The following is a 22,795-nucleotide window of genomic DNA, read 5'->3' as shown; positions in this document are numbered from 1 at the left end:
GTAAAGCTAGAGGACACGACCCAAATCTCTTAACTTTTAACGATAACAGTTTTCCCAAATGACAACATTACGTTGGCGTGTCACGTGATCGGATGTGGATGAAAACTGGAGCAGGAAATCAGAGCCAGTGAAAGGGGAGGTGAAGTGAGGAAACAGGGAGGCTGAGAAACGTTGTCATTTCATACGAAATTGTACACTATTTGGGTAAGGGATCATATCCATTTACACACAGATACTGTTTAATTGAGATATTCATTTGAGTGATAACGTGTGCGCTGTCGCCAGTTGCGTCGGTCCTCATGTAACCTGTTCAGTCCATGGGAAATGTTATTAATGAGTAAGAAAGTACTGAGTAGGAAAGTACAGTGACTGGGTAAAATCAAACAAACATATTAATATATAGAATACACAAAATGTCTTTTGAGTTGCAGAGGGTCTTGCATTAGCCAGACTAAGGTTAAGTTTATATATTTCATTCATTAAGCTATTAGTGTTAAATAAGGATATCCTACTGGATTTTTTATTTTTATTTTTTTTACCGATTATGACTTTTGACACTGGTCAGAATTAATTTTAATGTTATATGGTGCGCATTTAATGATGCTACTCAAAATATAAGATTTAGTAAAAACAACAAGAGCGTGCTGTATCCCATGTCAGCGATTGCTCCAAATGTTGTCATGCATTTGTAGTAACTTGCGTGACATTTATACTTGTACCATTAAATAATAGTGTACCATTTTTTACATACTGTAAAGTTGTCCTATTAACCTGTGTTGAAAATATTAGCTCTATAGATGTTTCCTGTTCCCCACATTTATTAAAAAGTAAGCAACCTGTCTGTAAACATGCACAGAGTTGTGGAGTAGTGGTTAGGGCTCTGGACTCTTGACCGGAGGGTTGTGGGTTCAATCCCCAGTGGGGGACACTGCTGTTGTACCCTTGAGCAAGGTACTTTACCTAGATTGCTCCAGTAAAAACCCAACTGTATAAATGGGTAATTGTATGTAAAAAATAATGTATAATGTGATATCTTGTAACAATTGTAAGTCGCCCTGGATAAGGGCGTCTGCTAAGAAATAAATAAATAAATAATGGAGCCATGCAGCAAAGACATCAGTGTTATTAAAGTTGAGCATGATTATGGACATACTAGGACTACATCAAATGCTCATGCATTTTACTTATTTATCGATGCAATATTCTCTGTAAACGAGCTGTTTCACACAATATACACTTCACTGCAGCTGGAGGTTATATAAGATACACAGAACATGATATTGCATTACAAATAATGAGGAAAGAGAGTAAATGAATACACCTTTGTTTCCTTTTGCAGTAGAGGACTGACAGAATGAGCGTGAAAGCTTTTGAACTTGTTCCTGCTGTGGAACGAGCGCTCCTGATGGGAGACAAAGCCCGGATAAACATAGAGTGCATCGAATGCTGTGGCAAGAACCTGTACGTCGGCACCAATGACTGTTTCATCTACCACTTCCTGCTAGAAGAGAAGACCACGTCAAAAGAGAAGCTGACATTTTCAGTCCAAAAGCAGCAGCACAAATACCTGGGCCTGAAGAAGCCTGTCAGTGAGCTGAAGGCAGCTTCAGCCCTGGACAGGTTAATTGTGCTGTGTGACAATACCATAATGTTGGTCAACATGTTGAACTTGGAACCCGTTCAGTCCGGAGCTAAAATCAAAGGTGTTGTCACTTTTACTGTGAATGAAAACCCTGTGAATGGAGACCCCTTCTCTGTAGAACTTGGCGTCATTTCTGTCAAGAGAAGGACTATACAGATCTATATGGTGTACGAGGATAGAGTACAGATAGTAAAGGAGCTGGCCACTCCAGAGCAGCCCTCAGCAGTCTGTCTGGATGGCTATTTCCTCTGTTTAGCACTTACAACACAATATATTATTGTAAATTACAGCACTGGAGCTTCCCAGGATCTTTTTCCTTTTGACACCGAGGAGAAGAAACCCATAGTAAAGAGGATCGGCCGAGAGGAGTTTCTCTTAGCTGGACCTGGTGGTTTAGGTGAGTAAAATAGTTAAATACACAAGGACTAAATGTGCCCCTCTGCACCAAGTTGATTCCTTTTTGGGGAAATACATTTTTTAACTTCATGCCAATGGATCTCAACTTTAACCCCAATTACCAAAGGAGGTATTCAGCCTCTTACTGTTTTCCATTTTATGAAATGTTACTTAAACTTATAAGATGAACAGGAGTGATTTTATTAGGCATACATGATGTAGCAGGCTTAACCAGCCAGGTAATTAGCCTGAATGTGCGCAAGTTGTCCACACCATAAAATGTACTGTACAATGCTGCCCGAAGAGTAAAACATAGACCTACTGAGGGGGGTGTTTTTCTATTGCTAATATGAACTTAAAAACTATTTTGTAAAAGTATTGGAATCTTGCTGGTTTATGGTTTTTGGAGGGGTGGGGGGTTATATGTTGCCCGCTTTACCCCACTGAATAGAATCATCCGCTGTTCTGAAATATGTAAATGGTTTATAATGAGCAAGCCACCAACAGTGCTTGACTAGATAATCACTGTTAGTCAGTTTTAAGATACCATTGGTCTGATAACCAATTGGGAGTTGATTAACGTTTATAATTGGTTATAATTCTAAAAATAAACACCAATTCTTCTTTAGTCTTGCTTCATAGTTAAACCATTACATCCTTGTAATTTCCTTGCAGGAATGTTTGCCACTGCAGCAGGAATTTCCCAGCGTGCACCTGTTCACTGGTCTGAGAATGTGATTGGGGCAGCAATCTGTTTTCCCTATGTTGTGGCATTGGATGAGGGCTTTGTTACAGTGCACAGCATGTTGGACCAGCAGTTGAAACAGACTCTTCCTTTCAGGGATGGACACATAATGCAGGATTTTGAAGGTACTGTAAGAAATGTATAATTGTTTTAATAGTTTGCTCAGTTCCGTCCATAGGTTAAAGCCATGTGCTGTGATTCAGTCCCCATTCACATTTGCAATTTAAGGCGGCCTAGGGCCGCTTCAGGGACGCCTTTTCTCATATGTGATAATAGACGTACCATATATAAACATTAACGCAGGCAACTTTGCTTTAAATTTACATAAACATATCTGTCTAATAAAACTGCATCCGGTATTCAAGTTCAGTTTTGAATGGGGCTTCAGTTTACTTCAATCAGTATCCAGAGCTGTTCAAAGATGCCGAAAACAGTAACAATCACCCCTAAAGGAACTATTTGTAATATTTGAATTAAAATAAATAAATAAAAATAAAAATAAAAAGTTTATTATTGATTAATGGCACTGGTAAGCTTGTAACTTGCTTAGAATTTGAAAGTGTAAAAAAATGGTATTTTCACTCATTTCAGTGCCTGTTATTGTGATTCTTATTGTTAATATTATTCTGCTGGCGACAGAGCAGTAGTTTATTATGTATCATGCATGTTGTTGAGCAAAGTGTATTTGATATATGACGGTGTATTGCTGTATTTAGATTAGGGCGCTTCCCTTAATGAAGTTGCTGTAGCTATACATGTGGAACAAGGGTTTTGTTATAGCCATATGTTCTATAATCTTTCAAGAGAAGGGGATCCGAAGCCTAGTTAGTTTCAAAAGTAACTTGTTCATCTGAGGAATACTTAGTTTTGAAATTAGTGCCGTGCAGGATTGCTGCTGTCTGGATCTAAGTAAACTTGTGTTTCTCTTTGCTAGTTCACCGAACCTGTTAGGTTTTAGAAAAGCAACAGACAATGCATATCTTTCATCAATCCCTTTAAAGCTTTTGGTCAAACAGTATTATATTATAATGCTAAAATCCCAGCCAAGCTCATATTGTCACCATAGGAGTTTATGAAAATGTGCATAACAGTTGTGGAAAATTGTAGTTTTTACTGACATGCACTCTTTTTCCCCCATAAGTGTCTGCACCAAATTCTAGAAATGTATTTGTTTTCTATTTTGTCTTCTCTCATATGGAATTACCTTGATGAATCCAATTTTAAAAATAGCCAGTTCACATATACAGTATTCTCTGTGTCCCAGAACAATTTGAAAGGGGAATTTACTGACTTTGTTGTAAGGATTATTGTTTTAGGGGACTTCCATTTCTAAACCAAAGCATGTAAAAACAAAAGCAGAATACAATACTAAAATCCATACAGCCTTTAAGGTTTCTGCAATGTTTCAAATAAGATCAAACATTCACTTGGAAACTAGTTGATGGCAAGGTGTTTATCTAGGTTTAGATTTAATCAAGTTAAATTCAATTTATTAGAAATAGTGTGTTCTACAGTAGAAACAAAGCTAATGCTCCTACATCATTCTCTGTTAGACAGGCTAGATAGAAAAGCTGTTTGTATTAAATTGCCACAAGTATACAATTATTACTGTACAAATAAAACTGTGTTTTTAAAAACATGATTCCAATAGATTTGTACAAAATCGATAAAATTTGAGTGTGAAAGGATCCCAGAAAGTAACATATTTACTTAGTATTTGTTATTGTAGTACTTTTTTTAAAAAGAGGCTTAAGGATAACAGCAACATAATTAAATTGATTTCAGTGTATCCCATGCATCTGGCTCTGAACACAAGTAAAATGAGACCAACCTTTAGACTAGTAAAATTCCAGGAGTGAATGGCAGGGATGTTCATGTCGGGGTTTAGGTGCACCCCCTATGAAGCTGCAGTATGAAGGGAAGCTCTCCTGGTGCTTGCTGGTTGCCTAAATACAGCCTGTGACATTTCACCTCATCTTTCATGGGCACTAAATTCACAGCTTATTAGGTATTTAAAAAAAAAAATCCTTCCCACAATTATGCTTGTTAATCATTTCTTTTCCTTTTTTGAACGCAGGGAAAGTTATTTTAGCCACTATGAAAGAGGTGTATGTGCTGGTTCCATTGCCTCTGGAAAGACAGATCCTGGACCTCCTTGCCAGTCAAAGAGTGGAAGAAGCTATTGTTTTGGTAGAGGGAGCTCAGAGGAACATCCCAAAAGAGAAATTTCTGGTAAGTTAGTCTTTTGTGTTTCATTTATTAAACATATGTATGGGATATGTACCTCAAGAAATACATCAGAGGTGTGAAATAAAAAAAAATTAAAAAACATGTCTAAGGGACAAAATGCTAGAAAAATCTACTTGCCCCCTCCCCTCCCTGTCGCACAACATACACAAAAAAGTAGAATGTAACTTGCAGGATTTTGCTTTTATTTAACAGTGAATACAATCAATCATTAGTGATTAATAACTATTTTTGCCAATTTCTACATTACAGTGATAATTCTAAGGCTGTCCCGAGGGACCATCCCCAATGTGGCAGGCATTTCAAATTGCGTCCACTTCTCGATCATCAGCAGAATAATTTGAAGAAACGTAGGAGGCTGTGTGGTCCAGTGGTTAAAGAAAAGGGCTTGTAATTAGGAGGTCCCCGGTTCAAATCCCACGTCAGCCACTGACTCATTGTGTGATCCTGAGCAAGTCACTTAACCTACTTGTGCTCTGTCTTTCGGGTGAGACGTAGTTGTAAGTGACTCTGCAGCTGATACGTAGTTCACACACCCTAGCCTCTGTAAGTCGCCTTGGATAAAGGCATCTGCTAAATAAACAAATAACAGTATACACCTAGCCAAAATATATCTGTGGATGAGTCCCTCCTTCTGTTCAAGGGGAGGATCATTTTTAAACAGTATATTCCCATGAAATGTTCCCGTGCCCGTTATGGGATTAAACTATACAAACTGTGTGAGAGCTCCACTGGGTACACTCATCGGTTCAGCGTGTACACAGGGAAGCACTTAGATTGAGCCGCCTGTCTGCCCCCCATGGTTCCAGACCACTGAGAGAATTGTGTGGGATATGGTTTTTCCCCCCCTAAACCTGGGCTGCCATTTGGACGTAGATCATTTCTACACAGAAATCCCTCTGTTTAGGGCCTTGTACACATCCCAAACAATGACTTATGGCACAATAATACCAAACAGGAAGGGATTTCCTCGTCAATTGGTAGCCAAGGAACAGTGATGATGTGGTGCAGGTATAATATGTTTTATGAAAGAGTAGCATTTTGTTTACAATAATAGCTGTATTTTGTGGTCACGTGACCACGTAAACAACAAAAACTTGGCACCAATAGAAACTTCAGAGTCTGGCAAAAAAAACAATATATAGTTTGCCAGGGGTATCTAAAAGGAACATATAGTAATTTTGATATAAAACAGACGAGTCCCAAAATCACAAAGTGCCTGTAGCACCAGGGCCTCAGCAGAGAAGGGATTAAGAAGCATAAAATCTTGCAAAATAACGATACCTTTGTTTGCATAATTTGTATACATTTAAATCTATAATGTTTATCACAATATCTACGGTAAGTGCAGTATTTTGCAGACATGGCCAGACCTGGGGTCAATTATAATTATAACTACAATTACAGTGCTATTTTGATCAATTACAATTAGTTACAGTTATGCTATTATAATTTCAATTACACTAAAAAGTAACATAAATAGCTACACACATTAACATGTTTACTCTGTTTATTCTACCAAGCTGTAATCACAGGTACAAATACAGAAACATACAATATACACATTCTTTCAAACAAACGGGGTCACTAAAAGCTGTTGCAAATACGAGAAGAATGGTCGCTCAATGTAAAACACAACATGAAACGGTGAGCTAATTGAACTGTAATTGATCAATTATATGGTAATTACAAATACACAGGTGCGAAATGGATAAACCTGATGTGAGGATCTCGGCAGCGGCTGGTAGTAGCTTACTTGGGTTGAAGAAGGTGGCGGGTCTGGAACTTTAGTGGCAGAACTAGGGATGCAGCAGTTTTATGATTTTCCCAAACCGAAACTAAACTGAAACTGACATTTTCATAGAATTCCAATCCGAACGATACCGACAAAAGATTAAACCGAACCGATCCCGATATCGACATTTTCATATAATGAAGAAGTGTTTATATTCGTAGCGTTGTGCCGGCAGAATTTCCGGGGGCTCATCGCGCACTTTGCTGCATGTAGACAGTTCACATTAAAATCCCTTAGTAATTTTTATATAGTAACACAAATCAAAAGTTAGGACCATGCTTACCTGATTGATTCTGACAGCCCTCAGTGTGAATATCCGCGGCTTCATACACACTAGTCTGGGTGTGCAGATGTCCAGAGCTTTATTCTTTCCAGGCTTTCTATAGCGGTTAGTTGAGGAGAGGTGCTGGTGCTACAGTACTACTAACCTTTGTTAAAAAAATGCATCATGTGAAGTAAAAGCCAAACTGGAAGTTTTTGAGCTAAAAAATAAAAAAGTTGAGTCTCTTGTTGTGCCTGTTAGTTACTGTGTCTAGACCTAATTCAGACATAACGCAATTTATTATAATGATGCGAAACTGACTAAAACAGCCACATGATTAAAAATAAAATGAAGAACAATAAATAAATACAAATAAAATGTTAGTGAGGTCCCAAACAAACGTGAAACTGGAATAAGCAGTGAACTGGGCGAAGCTGAAAAAACGAGTGAAAGGGATGTTACGAACATGGGCATCCATACTGCTTACTAACCGGTTCCAAAATGACCTGGATTCAAGCGCTGTAGCCTACCACCTGGATACCTAGTGCAAATATCGGGAAGCTGCTTTAAATGAGATGCTTCTGTGAGGAGGTCTGTTTATTTTTACTAAGCATGAGTATTGCATTACTGTGCTGTATCCTCGTATTATTCGTCAGATTGAGATAGCAGTTGTACACATTTTATTAAAACCATTGAAAACTAATTTTCAGAGTTACGGACAAATCAGACTTACGAACAACCTCCATTCCCAAAGTGTTTGAATATCTGAGGTTCTACTGTATTTTCATTCCAAACAACCTTAAAATAAGAAACTGTATATATTTATTGCTTTTCTCATATCTATTTTAACAACCAGCTGTTATTTACCAACTTTTTCAGGTGATGTACAGAAGAATTCTGCAGCAAGCGGGATTTATACAATTTGGACAGCTTCAGTTTTTAGAAGCTAAAGACAGTTTCAGGTAAACACTTTTACTAATAAAAGAACCTTCACACCACTGCCACAGTTCCAGTTATATAAGTTATAAGTTATGCAACTGTGATTTGATGCTCAATTTCTATATTCTAAAACATATTAATATGTCCTGATCATAAACTAGCACTAGCATCCTTCTAGACCTCATGGATTTAGGGACAGACCTGTTTTGAAACTATTCTGAGAGAAATAAAGCAATTGTAACAGTGTACAACTAGAATATAACTATTTTGTTGCTACTTCATACTTAGTGTTCTGCGTTTCCGGTTTATTCCGAACTTTACCCAAGAATTACAGGATTATTTTTTTTTAAATGGACGTTGGTTTTTACTGATTTATACCCGATTTCTGTCTATTACTATTTTCTAGGAAATACACAATATCTTGATAAAAATGCTGTTTTATTTTGACTCTGACATTGTAATAAGCAGCACTACACTATATCCTAGGATACATCAGAGGTTTAGACATCAGAGGATCAAACAACATTCAAACATGGTTCTCTGTCACTTCACAAACACATTATCACCTGATTATGTTGGCCAATCAAAGTCTGATTTATTGTGGCAATTGCTGAGCGTAGTTACTACTAGCTTGAAAAAAAAAAACTAAATTGAAATACTTGCATGAAAATATAATATTTTTAGTGGCTGAGGAATGGGGAGAAAACATAAATCAATTTATGAATATCCAAAAGAAACTAATGTTTCAAAGTATACAAAAAGCAAAAATAGCAGAAGTGGATCAGATGAGGCAGAGGATGCATAGCGCTGCAAATACTGCCTCATTGAGGTACATGTTTGAGCTGACAATGAAAGAACATACTAAAAAGTAAGCGACACATTAAACTAAAACAATAAAGTGAACTGAGAGACAAGCAAGCCATTTACGCAGCTTTTACACATGCTTTAATTAAAATAAAGTACAGAATGACTGTGTTAAGAATTGTGGCAAAAAGAAAAATCTTTCCCTAATGTCGAATACAGCCCAGGCTTTGAAAAGATTAGATCAGGTATGTTTTTTATCGAGTCAGTTGATCTAAAAATTACAACGGTCTAATTTCAACCAACTTTTGAATCGTTAAACTTTTCATAAACTTGGTACTCAAATCTAAATACTTCATGTGCCACAACAGGCATATAAGAAAACAGCAAAGGTATAGCGTATTCTGCCTCATTTTCAGCTATAATCTTTTCTAATCTTGTCTTTGTTAAATTTACTGCAGTAAAGGTCAGCTTGATGCCCGGGAGCTCATTTCTTTATATCCTTTGCTACTGCCTTCAACTTCGACGTTTACACGCTCACATCCCCCGTTGCACGAGTTTGCAGATCTGAACCATCTCACCCAGGGGGACCAGGAGAAGATCACCAAGTGCAAGAGGTTTCTGATCAACTACTTGAAAGAGATCCGCAGCACGGAGGTTGCTAATGGTTACAAGGAGGATGTGGACACAGCACTGCTGAAGCTGTACGCAGAAGCAGACCATGAAAGCTTGTTGGATTTGTTAGTTTCAGAGAACTTCTGCCTTCTTGTGGACAGTGCACCGTGGCTTGAGAAACACAAAAAGTATGTAACTTGTAGCATTATGTGTTGTGATTGTTAATAACATCTTTCTTCTACAGACTCATTTTTGCCCTTTAAACGTTATATACTGTAAAGCCATAAATATTTGCAAGCCTTTTATTATGCACAAATATCAAATTCCACTAACAATACATACTTCGCATATTGCAACAGGTCACCAACATTTCTGGAGCAAAATCGGTTTTATGGATGTGATTGGACAAATACTTATGGCTTTACAGTATCTTTGTTCCAACAACAGTGGCATTTGAGGGGGCTTTTACAAAGAAAAGGGCAGCAATATGACATGGAGACATATAGCGTTGTGGGATGTCAGCTGTTCTGTGAACAATCCCCCTGTTTCGAAGGTCACTCTTGAAATCAGGACTTAAAGGACGTGTTGCAGTGAGAATACCTCTGTTAAGAAAGGGGAGCATGACTAAAAGGCTGAAATATGCACAGGAGCACAGAAATTAGACTATGGAACAATAGTCAAAGGTGCTTTGGACTAATGATGGATGGACAACGACACCTGTGCCTTCTGCCAGTTCTGTAGTCAATTCAACGCTTATCTTTTTCTATTCTTTAAAGATGTTATCTTCAAGTATTGCTCATCCTTGTTAGACAGCTTTTTGGTTCTTCCAGTCCTGGGTTTGTCAATTACAGATGATGTTTCGCTGTACTTTTTGATTATGCTTTGGATACCACACCTTGACAATCAAGTGATGCGAGCTATTTCACTCAATGTTTTTCCTTCTTTATGCAAGTCAAGGTTGTTATAATAGTAGAAAACATTAGTGGAGGTTTTGAGTAAATTGTTGACGCTCATGATGCATCAGAGTAGAAAAATGCAAGACTTGCACAACAGAGTGTGTGTGTGGTATTTATGTATGTGTATGTGTGTGTGTCAATATATATATATATATATATATATATATATATATATATATATATATATATATATATATATATATATATATGTATATATACTGTATGTATGTGTGTGTATATATATATAATTTCTGTACGCATGATGAAATGCTATGCTCTTTTTATCTGAATTTGTATTTCCTCTTATTTTTAGATATTTTGCACTAGGACTTCTCTATCACTGTAATAGTCAGGATGATGCTGCTGTGCAGGTAAGTTAAACAGCTTTACAGTTAAGCCCAGTCCAGCTTTCACTGCCAAATTTAATTCCTCTCCCCTCACCAGAGCCTATTAGATTATGTGTAGAGTATTTGTTCCCTTTCAATTCGAAGATTACCACCAACAATACTTTTGTGATATGCCTGCCAAAGGTCAGGTATTCACTGAGCATTTTATTTTATATCAGAGCTGACGATAGGCCCCACCGGGGAGTGACGTCCTCGGTCCCACCTTCCGAGGAAACAAATAGTCACTACACGGAGCTCACGGTGCCCTCGGTGCCTCGACGCTCCAGAGTTAGACGCCCTCATTGCTTCAGCACCCACAGAGCCTCGGTGCTTCAGCACCCTTGGTGCTTCGGTACTCCATTATTTAGATGCTCCTCAGTGCTTTGGCACCTTCAGAGCCTCGGTGCCCTTGCGCCATCGGTGCCTCAGAGCCTTGCTGCACACCGTGACCACGGTGCTCTTGCACCCTTGGTGCCCGAGTGCTCCGGTGTTTGGAAGCCCTCAGTGCTTCTGCACCTCTGAGCCTCAGAGCCTCGGTGCCCTCGCTGCCTCGATGCTCCACTGATTAATACCTCCTGACGCTCCAAGGGAGACATGTCCTGGTCCGGATGGACAACATATCAGTAGTGGCATATGTCAATCACCAGGGAGGACTTTGTTCCCCGGGGTTACATTGCATAGCCTTCCGACTATTGACGTGGGCAAATCAGAACCTGCTGTCCCTCTGGGCTGTTCACCTTCCCGGAGTAGTGAATCGGGCAGCGGACCTCCTCTCAAGGGAGTGGACCTCAGGTAGTGGAGCACATTTGGCAGTGGTTTGGCTAAGAGTTGATCTCTTCGCCACGGCGGAAACGACTCGCTGCCCCCTATGGTTCTCCCTCCACCACTAGGCACAAGTGGCCCAGGACGCTCTTGTAAGCATTCCCGCCAATACCGTTGCTCCCGGCCTTTCTAGAGAAGGTCTGGAGAGAGAAGACGACAGTTCTTCTGGTGGCCCCCAGATGGCCCAGGAGAATCTGGTTTTCGACTCTCTGCCAGCTACTACAAGGCCATCCCTGGGAAATTCTGCTACACCTGGATCTGCATATACTAATGCCGGCCTACCTCGCTTACTTTCACCAGGTTCTATCGGCTTAATGTGGTAGATCCCTTTATGCCTTCATGAGGCACAAGGGTCCTTGAGGTTGCATGCTCGCCAGAAGACGTCACTCCCGGAGGGGCCTATCGGCAGATCTGACATAAAATGCTCAGTGAATACCTGGCAGGCATATCCCAAAAGTATTGTTGGTGGTTGTCTTCTCTTTCAGGGAACCAGGGTTACATTCGTAACCTAATGTTATCCCATGTTACATAGATATTCATAAGAACATAATAAAAATTACAAACAAGAGGAGACTATTTTACCCATCAATGTCTGTCTACACACTGAGACCGTAGACGTATTTAAATTTGTAGTATGCCTAAAACCTGAGTTAACAACAAACAGTGTTTGAAAGCAGATCACAAATGATTATGCTCTACCACCACCAATTATGTCTAGCTGCTTTTGTCAAAACATGAAGTAAGTGTGTTTTGCAAGAACAGGCAGCTGACAGGGGTATATGCAGTTTACACAGGAGAGGAGATTAGACAGGAGAGAGAAAGAAGAATCTGTGATCCATACCAAACACTGCTGGTGAAGGTTAAATCTCCATGGGGATATCTGTAAATATCATGGGATGTGATCAGTAATTAAATGTTCAGTGAAAACGTATTATACCAGGGAGTACTGTATTATTATACCAAATGCAAGAAACACATAACAATATCCCCACCCCCCACATAGGCAATGTCCCAGAAACCCTGAAAAAGAGAAAGCTGCTGTTAATTTTATGCAACTAGAACTAAAATACATCGTAAGTATTGTATAAAATGCTACAAGGCATTACAAGCACCTTCAAAGACTGTAGTACATGCCTTAGTAGTTATAGCTTTGAAATTATCACATGTATCACACACATACACACAATGAGAAGTATTTTGTGACCCCATTGATTTAATTAAAAAGTTACAATTGGCCTGTGCTGCATAGCCTTCTAATGTCAAGATGTTTGCCTGTAGGCATCAGTAAAAGTGATTTCTGTTTGTCGCTCCTCAGTTGTGGGTGAGAATAGTAAAGGGTGAACTTCAAGATACTACCCGGCCAGACCTGTATGAGTATGTGGTGGATTTTCTTAGCTTCTGCTCAAGTCAGGAACTGGTCTGGAAATATGCAGACTGGGCCTTGCAGAAAAATCAAAAGGTTGGTGCAGTGAATGCCTTTTGCCGTTACTCCACAAATGAGGATAGCCGGATAACTCACTAGGCACCGAAGAGGTTGAGTCGGTTGTTTATGGCTGTCCTCATGAATGAAATCACCACAGCACTGCTTAAAAAAAAAAATGACTATACAACAACCGATCTGTTATGTTTGTATCAAAATTACTTCCACTGATTGAAATTAGATTTTTCAATTAAAAGTGAAATGAGATCTAATAACCAAATTGATGGTTACTGAAGCAAATTGTATTTGTATTTGTAAAACAAGTTTTTGTCATTTATTTTCATAATATGATCAGGTACAAATCTAATGTAAAAATATTGAAATGTCATATTGTGGTACAAAGATGTTTGAGGTTGATAGTTAGGTAGATATGAAAGATAATTAATACTTAATTAGGTTCAGAAACTAAAAGAGAAACATGGGGAATAAGGAGACACATCCCCATACCTTGTTGTGTTTTTATTAAAAATCTATTTTTGATTGGCAGTACAAATATAGATTTAGAAGTAAAGCTTAGCAAGCATTGCACATTTCAAGTTCAGATGTTGGGTTCAGTCCACTCTCAGTTAATACAACTACAATCTGTTTTTAGGTTGGTGTTCAGATTTTCACAAGAAGGCCTGTGGATGAAGAAAAGGCAGGCAAATTGAATCCAGATGATGTCATCAAGTACCTGCACAAATACTCCCAAGCTGTCACTCAGTACCTTGAGCACCTTGTGCTCGACAGAAAGATTCAGGTACTGTGTGAGCTTTTAGAGATGTCAAGGACTGGGGTTCATTCTGATCTTCTTTGTACTGGATATAATCTGTTATACGACTTTGATTGCTAGAGCGCCACACACGTTTACTGTAGCAACCATAGCAACCATGCAGCAGTGCATCACGAGAAACATGGATAAGAAATGTCAAGGAAATCAAATCAATTTCCCTATTTTAACAATTCCAACAAGCACATTTAAATCAGGGAAACTAAAGGTAATATTTAATGCTATAAGGACTTAATTGTGGGCTACTGGGAGTAGAGGTTAAAATTAATAGATTTAATTTAAATTATTTTTTTATTAAAAAATATCAAGTAAATAGTATAAATAAGGCTGGGATTAAGTCACGGGTGTCACGGATTGTGCGATTTTTGCTGGTGTCCGTGATTTTTGCTGGTGTCCGTGATTTTTGTTTGTGTCCGTGACTTTAATAGAACATTGAACTTTACCAGCTCTACTTGAAATGCCACGTTGACAAAAAAAACCCAGCTTTTTTCAGTTGTGCGAATGATATTGAACAAGTCTTTTCAAACTTTAAACTATTTTCTAAAGGTATGTAAAAATCTACACATGTATTTCCTGCCTTGTAATGCTGGGATGAAAACCCACCAAATGTTATCTAAAACAAACGTTTTTGTTTGTAGTTGAATATGCTGTGAAGTTTACCTGTTTACAGGATTAAAGACTTGAATTAAGTGATCAGTAAGTCACTTCGGTTCACATTGATGTTGTGAAAAATGTAATAAATAACAAGGATATTCATTTTCATTTTGTTCTACTTTTTATAGACAGACTAATATTATTTATGTAGGTATATTGTATTTAAAAAGGCTTTGTTGAATTTTCATCCCTGTGATTTCACACACACCATTTCCCCCCGTGATTAACAAATTTCTGTGAAAAAAAAATCCCAGTCTTAGGTATAACGTATCAAATTATTACTACATAAAATAAAAAAAAACTGTTAAGAATGAATCTTATTAATATACATACATACATAAATATATTGTATATTTAGATATTATTGGACCAACGTAGATCCCTCCATCAATTGACCAATACATCTAAAGAACAGTTGTTTTTCTTTTGTTCTTCTGTAGAAAGAGAAGTTCCACACTCACCTAGCAGTACTCTACCTTGATGAAGTCTTGAAGCTACATTCTCAAAGTGACCAACACTCTGAAGAGCTGAGCACAGCCAGAGCCAAACTGAGAAGCCTCCTTCAACAATCCTGCCTATATAGTGTGCAACTGGTGCTAGGTAAGACCTGTGTTAGTAGCATTCATTTCCACTCCTTCCTGGCACAGCTGTATAAACTAAGTTAGATCCATCAGTGTCGTGAAAAAGTAGATAACCATAATCTATATCCACTGTATTGTATGTATCAGTTTTATCTGGATAATTTACTCTCTTCATGGACAAGGTAAAGATGTAGTCCCTGATGTTTGTTTGTTTGTTTGTTTGTTTGTTTGTGTATATAGTGTGTATTTGTGTGTGTGTGTGTGTGTGTGTGTGTGTATATATATATATATATATATATATATATATATATATATATATATATATATATATATATATATACTATTTAAAAAAAAGAAAAAAGAAAAAAAAGAAAGTAAAATTTTCTTCTGTTTGAAAACTCTCTTGAAGGTACTGAATACCACTCCTGATGTCGGACTGCACCCATTTGAGTCCCCATGCATTATTTTCTGGGCAGAGAGAGTTTATGTCTATTTAGAAATGCACTTAACACAATCTGTGCCAAATCTGCTTTACTGTTAACTGAGGGACAGGTGGGTGACAAAGATTAGTAAAAAAAGAAGGCAACACAATTTAGCACAGCTCTCTGCTTAAGAGCAGCCTGGGAGAGAATGCATTTAACTCCAGTCTATCTTCTTTTCTAAATTAAATCACTACCTGCTAACCGTTTTAATCCTTGATATCCCCTATGGTTGAAGTTTGTTGCATGTCTTTAGTATAACTCTGATACAAAACCAATGTCTTTTTTTGACAGTGAAAAACTACAACAGGGGAATTAGAAAATATACAAACTAGTGTCAAGGGTCTGAATTACCAGCAGGTGCCACTAAAGCTCCAGTTTTCCTATTCTAACATTTTAGTTTTATTTTTGTAATGTCATCTCTGCAGAAAAAACCCCTACAAACCAGTCTATTTATAGTTTGCTCTGATATATTGACAGGTAAAATTAAAGACACAAATCTTAACCTGGAGTGCGCCATATTGTACGGGAAGCTGGAAGAGCATGACAAAGCCCTGCACATCCTTGTTCACCAGCTGAAGGATTTCCAGGCAGCAGAGGACTATTGCTCATGGAACTCAGAAGGCAGAGACTTGTCTTACAGGCAAAAGCTATTTCATATGCTGCTGGCAGTATATATGGACCCTGCTGTCGCTAACGATACATTAGTAATGGCTGCGGTAGACCTTTTAAATACCAATGCTGAAGTGTTTGACGCAGTCCGGGTTTTAAGACTTGTTCCGGGTAACTGGTCGATACAGCTACTCTGTCCATTTCTGAGAGGAGCAATGAGGGAAAACATGCATTCTAAACGGATGTCTCAAGTGGCCTTGGGATTAGCAAAATCAGAAAATGCGATTTACAAGCATGAGAAGGTGAGTGAGATGATCTTTATATAGTTTAAGGTAATTCAACATTGAAAATATATGTACAGGGTATTCATCAGACACTATGGCCAAGTGGTTTGTCTATACTGGTTATCTTTTAATATAGGTGTTCTTTTTTCAGTGCTTTAGGTCTGGGCCAGTGAAGGTCAGTGTTGAGGCCAGGAGCCTCTATGTAGAGTTCAGTGTAAAGAAAATATATAAGGCTGCATTCACACTGGGTCCATTTCAAACTGACTCAGTCTGGTTCGTTTAGTATGAAACAATATCAGTTTGCTGGCTGTTCACACTCATCTGCGAGCAAACGGACCAAATTAGCTAAAGTAACATTTTTTGGTCCTTTTTGCATTTTTTTTCAGGACTGAGTTTGTTTGTGTTAACAGTGCAGTTTGCAAGTGTACTCGGTTTGTGAACCGGATGCTTAAAATATTCTGCAAGTTATCTTGATGTCATCCCATTTACCCTCTAACCAAATTTCTCTTAGAGCTTCAGTTTCTCACACATTTTCTTTGATGAAATGTTTACTTCCAAATCATGTTACCTTGTATAGTTTGTTTACTATGTGCAAAAAGGCCAAGTCCAGCAGTTGTTCACATTGAGGTTTAGCAAGTGAACCAAACACGGTGCGTTTGTCAAACGGACCGAGACCACCTCTTTAGGTGGAGTCGGTACGGTTTGTTTCCTAAGCAGACTTCGTTGTTTGTTCACACCAAACGTACTATACCGTACTGAGTGCAGACCAAACCCTCTAAATGAACCCAGTGTGAACACAGCCTAAGATTAATTTATTTATTTACAGTCCAACTTCATTATAACGATCTCCCCTGGGACCTGGAGAAATGTTTGTTATATCAGGTTGTTCACTATAATGGGGTTTGACAATTTGCTATATCGGAATAGTGAAGAAATGCCCAAATTGAATTGACATCTTTATACAGTGTACAGTTCTTTCAAGACAACTTCACATTGATCAACATTTAAACTGTATTTCAAAGAAAACAGTAAAGAAATGAAAAAAAAAGTATGCTTACATGCTAAATACAGTAATTACATGCCCTTTCTCTTGAAAAACATATCCAGCATAGATTGCGTCATATTTTTTGTGCTTTTCTCAATGCCCGCTGTTTCAATCTTGTTACCTTCTCACGCCTGTTGCCATGGTTGCAGTTTGTGTGAAGATGGCAACGTTTGCATACGTCACACATGATTCGCACTACAATAGGTTATCTATGAATCAGCTTTATCTTCAAATTAGCCTACCAAGGTCTTTGTTTTCACTGAGAGAATAACACATCCACACTGGAGAAAGTTCAGTGTCAGTCACTACCGAGATCGTTTTAACTGAGTAGATTTTGTAAAAGTGATTGTTCTAATAGGACTAATTTCCATTGGAAAAAAAAAATGTCTTGCTGCTTGGATCATTAAAAAAAGGGTGCTCATTATAAGAAGGGTTTGTTATAATGAAGTTAGACCGTATTTATTAGTTTTTTTTATTTATTTGGGGCTTTAACTTGGTCTAAGTGTAAACCAGTTTTCATCAAATGTGTGCAATTGTAAACTCTCTTTTGAAAATAATCAGAAAAAATACAGTAAATGGATATATCAGATTAGAAAAATTAGAGATAGTAATTGTTTTTTGCAGAAACAATAAAACAAATGTATCTTTTCTGATACATGAGAAATTGCACGTGAGCAGATTGAAAAGGCCTGTCACCTAAAGCCATAGTCAAAGACATGACCAGTAAAAGTCCTCAAGCCATTCTCGAGGACTCCGTAGACTGGGTATTGTATAGGACAAAATGTGTTGGCTTAAGAGTTACAAGCAAGCAACATTTGAAAGAGAGAACGTAAATGGCTAATGACTAATAGGGGTTTTTTTTTTTTTTCAGTTAAAATATAAAGGTCTAATTAATCTGTCTGAGAAAAAGGGCTGCCAGCTGTGTCACAACACTTTCAGCGAGCCTGAATGTGTTTGTTATCCGAACGGCATTCTTGTGCACATTCACTGCGCAGCGAAGAGGAACAGAGACTCTGCAAGTAAGCAGCACTTTACAAACCCCCAAAACCACACCTGAAAGACCCTAATAATGTCTCTGAACATTCCCGCCCCCTTGAGAAATGGAAACGGGAAGGGAAGAAATACTGCTGCTGTCAGCAAGGAAAAGGCACTAGAAAGCAGAGTCTGGGGTAGCAGATAGAAAAACTGTTTTAAGATGTGAACTTTGAGCACTGGAAACTCACAACCTTTATGTACAATATGGACAAGTACTGTATAAACCAGAAGTTATTCATTTTGTGTTCGTGTCCATATAAACAGTGAAACTGAATGACTGAACAAAGGGGGTTCGGTTTTCCCCTCACAGTTTCCTTAAAATTACACTTTAAATATTTATTTTTCTGTTGAAAGAAAAAGCAGGGTTAATTTCACTCCACCATGTATCCCCTCCACCTAAATTGCCACCTTAAAGTAAGACAAGAGAACGTTATGATACTGATTTCACACTAGGCTTTAATTTGGTATTGAAGGTGTTCTTGGACCACTGTTTGTTTTCAAGGGAAAAGTTCACCTTGCTTCCAAAATGATCTCCAACGCGCACAGGAAGTTTCACTACCGCTTAGTTACTTTGAAAGTAAAAGTGTGCAATCCCACAGTTGTGTTTGAAGGTAAGTACACCTCAGTAAATGTACTACTAAGCAGTGGGCTGATTTAACTTCCTGAAACAGCTTTAGCTCTAATGAAATAGTTGAAATAATTAAACTAAAAAAAAAAACAACATCTCTAAGGGTGCCTGTGAGTCTCATGAGTATTTAGAATCGCTCTTGTCTTTTAAATGTAAGTAAAGTGCCAGGATTGGTCCTACTTTTATAATTTGATTGATGGTAGTATTATGATCCACCAGCATTTAGATACATCGAATTGATCCCAGTGTCTGCATTGCACATGTTTGTTCGTTGTTTCCTGTATAAACATCCTTTCCACACTGTGTGGTTCTGGTTTATTCATGCACAGATCAAATCAATTGATGGCACATTCAAATTCAATTGTCTGTTTTTATGTGTGTTTTTTTTTTTGTACTGCACAGCAAAATTTCATTTAGCTTCCTAATGTGAAGGCAACAGTGAGGGATTGGGTTTTTACTAGTCCAGGAGTGAAGACCAGATTATAGTTTGCTGAGTAAAAGGATATATATGTCTAGTAGTGCTGGGACGAACATGGTGTGTTCATGTTTTGATATCTGTTCAATTCAAGTTCCCAGAAGTAAGAAAAACCTTACTTTACCTTCATGATGAATTAAATCCCAAAGGATGCCAGACAGTAGTTACAGTGTGTATTTCAGGTAAAAACAATGTAATCCCTGCCATTGTCATGTCTTTGCAATAAACAATGTGACCATAGACACATTTCACAAAGTAATAAAATTACGTTTTAACTTGAATAAACACATCAAATAAATAAATGTGGAAATGGGGGCATTGTGCAATGAAAAAAGACAACATGTGCTCACTGTTTTATTTCTCTTTTATTACATTCCACATAACAAAAACTAGGATTGCATCATTTTTTTTGCAAGATTTGGCTCGCTTCCTAAATCTGAAGAAGCACTAGCAACTTCACTTGTATGTAGCGATGCAGCTAGTGTTGCGTGTGCAGCCTAATCTGGACATACACCTTAATGAAGTTTCTTTAACTACTGAAGATTTTATGATTGTTTGAAGCTGTATGGGTAGAAGCATGAAAACTATTTCCATTATATCTGAAATCTCTTTGTGACATATTTATACGCTTTTATAAGCACATGAAACACTTAAGGCTCTTTTCTCAGAAAACATTTGATGATTACAGCTTTACCTGACCCCCTCATGGAGTTATAGCCTTATACTGTCTACACTACTGTATAACGTCCGATTATTCACAGTATTTTTCAACACTGCCTTACCCTCTGTACCCTTCATATAAATCAGAACTGGTCCATATCATGTCAAGTATGGAACTGTCTTATTTTGACGTGTTACACTTTGCATCTTGTGCAGAGAGCTGAATATTTTTTATTGAACACCGGTTATGATATCAGAATCAAATTTATTTATTAAACCTGAATAGAACCCTCGGAGGGGACTAGATGGTAAAGAAGTTACAATGATTTGCGATCTTTATTATCTTTTTGTTGTAATGGATTACTGAACGTGTTTCCAAAAGGTTGAACCAGGCTTATATATATATATATATGGACTGGAGAGGAGGGCTATAGTAGAAAATTGGGAAGACGATTGTTACCGACGGGGTTATAATGCCTGAAGCCACAGGTTGAGGGCATTGCACTCTGGAGGTAACAATAGTCTTCCTGAGGGACATTTAATTTTCCACTATGGCTGAGTCTGCAGTACATATTTAATATATGAATGAGTCAAGAAAATAAGTGAGGCAAGGTTGGATAGTAAATATGACTTATATATTTTTAAATATAGCTGATACAGCATACGTAAATAAATATCAACATATATTTTGTTAAAATATAGCTGATACAGCATAAGTAAATAAATAAATAACAAAATGTTTTTGAAGTTCATATCGTGTAGTTAGCAAAGTTTTTCTCCGTCTGGTTTGCCAACTGCTGCATGATCCAGTTTATATCCCACCCGTCATATGTTTTCATCATCGAGTTGAATTTGTTTGAATTTCAGACATTCAGAAACCAGTGATGTTTTAATCACCATTTTAGTGTTTGGAGCATCTTTCTTTTGTAGTATGTTTTGTAATTCATTTTCTGTTAACTCACAGAATCAGTGTTCAGCCATTTTCTCTTATGAAGAGTGCAGGGGAGAAAGGCTTTCCTTTGAAAAGGAGCGGGACTGACAGTGATGTGAACCAATCACATGACAGACCAAGACTATTGACCGGTGGTGTAAGGATGTTAGGGTAATAGTTCAATCTATTTTTCCTCCTATGATGAGGTTTTAACCCATCATGGGCCTGGATTTCCAATCACTGATTTGTATATATGCTCATCTCTGGACTAAATAGAGCCATGATGATTGATTCTGCCATCTAGTAAGAGTCAAGGGAAGCACATTTGACACCTTGTGTCAGGTATTCATTGTGTTACATGGTAGGTTAAATTGTACAAAAATTATGTACGATATATACACACACACACATAAGTTAAACCAAACACATAAGTGGTCAGATCAGACATGCAAGTTGGATTCAATCAATTTCACATCCTGCAACGTGGCATTACTTTACTAACACCTGTAAACTGTAAGCCTTTCAGTCTGTTCTGATTTGTGTGTACAAGTCATAATGCAGAAGATTTTCATTTCTTCCATTAAAATGACAAAATATGATGACCTTGAGTAGATCACTGGAAAATGCATAGAGCATATTACATGGGCTGCAACAATTTACAAAAAAAATACAGTACTGTGCAAAAGTTTTAGGCAGGTGTGAAAAAATGCTGTAAAGTAAGAATGCTTTCAAAAATAGACATGTTAATAGATTATATTTATCAATTAACTAAATGCAAAGTGAGTGAACAGAAGAAAAATATACATCAAATCCATATTTGGTGTGACCACCCTTTGCCTTCAAAACAGCATCAATTCTTCTAGGTACACTTGCACAGTCAGGGATTTTGTAGGCATATAGTCAAGTGTATGATTAAACAATTATACCAAACAGGTGATGATCATCAATTCAATATGTAGGTTGAAACACAATCATTAACTGAAACAAACAGCTTTGTAGGAGGAATAAAACTGGGTGAGGAACAGCCAAACTCAGCCAAACAAGGTGAGGTTGCTGAAGACAGTTTACTGTCAAGTCATACACCATGGCAAGACTGAGCACAGCAACAAGACACAAGGTAGTTATACTGCATCAGCAAGGTCTCTCCCAGGCAGAAATTTCAAGGCAGATAGGGGTTTCCAGATGTGCTGTCCAAGCTCTTTTGAAGAAGCACAAAGAAACGGGCAACGTTGAGGACCATAGACACAGTGGTCAGCCAAGGAAATTTACTGCAGCAGATGAAAGACACATCATGCTTACTTCCCTTCGCAATCGGAAGATGTCCAGCAGAGCCATCAGCTCAGAATTGGCAGAAAACAGTGGGACCCTGGTACACCCATCTACTGTCCGGAGAAGTCTGGTCAGAAGTGGCCTTCATGGAAGACTTGCGGACAAAAAGCCATACCTCCGACGTGGAAACAAGGCCAAGCGACTCAACTATGCATGAAAACATAGGAACTGGGGTGCAGAAAAATGGCAGCAGGTGCACTGGACTGATGAGTCAAAATTTGAAATAT

The 22,795-nt window shown here is 37.9% G+C and overlaps 1 protein-coding gene across 1 annotated transcript; it reads left to right on the top strand.

Annotated features, from left to right (window-relative positions):
- The first annotated feature begins 74 nt into the window (after window positions 1–74).
- On the top strand, window positions 75–19,888 carry LOC117405942 (transforming growth factor-beta receptor-associated protein 1 homolog). Its single transcript, XM_034009486.3, has 12 exons — window positions 75–204; window positions 1,340–2,039; window positions 2,714–2,908; window positions 4,861–5,015; window positions 7,967–8,049; window positions 9,289–9,630; window positions 10,712–10,769; window positions 12,922–13,065; window positions 13,679–13,825; window positions 14,950–15,109; window positions 16,050–16,483; window positions 18,382–19,888. The coding sequence occupies exons 2-12, from the start codon at window positions 1,355–1,357 to the stop codon at window positions 18,565–18,567; spliced, it is 2,589 nt and encodes an 862-aa protein (XP_033865377.3). The 5' UTR covers window positions 75–204; window positions 1,340–1,354; the 3' UTR covers window positions 18,568–19,888.
- The last annotated feature ends 2,907 nt before the right edge of the window (window positions 19,889–22,795 follow it).

Source organism: Acipenser ruthenus, chromosome 9 (genome assembly GCF_902713425.1).
Source record: "Acipenser ruthenus chromosome 9, fAciRut3.2 maternal haplotype, whole genome shotgun sequence".
Classification (NCBI taxonomy): Eukaryota; Metazoa; Chordata; class Actinopteri; order Acipenseriformes; family Acipenseridae; genus Acipenser; species Acipenser ruthenus.
Note: the sequence above shows the minus strand (reverse complement) of the source record. Positions and strands in the feature narration are given on the sequence as shown.

What these genes read in the sequence shown, in the direction of transcription:
- LOC117405942 (XM_034009486.3), top strand. Translation starts at nt 1,355, where the DNA reads ATGAGCGTGAAAGCTTTTGAACTTGTTCCTGCTGTGGAACGAGCGCTC. An exon ending in CATAATGCAGGATTTTGAAG is followed by an intron (nt 2,909 to 4,860) that starts GTACTGTAAGAA and finishes TTTTGAACGCAG; the next exon opens with GGAAAGTTATTTTAGCCACT. An exon ending in TAGTGTGCAACTGGTGCTAG is followed by an intron (nt 15,110 to 16,049) that starts GTAAGACCTGTG and finishes ATATATTGACAG; the next exon opens with GTAAAATTAAAGACACAAAT.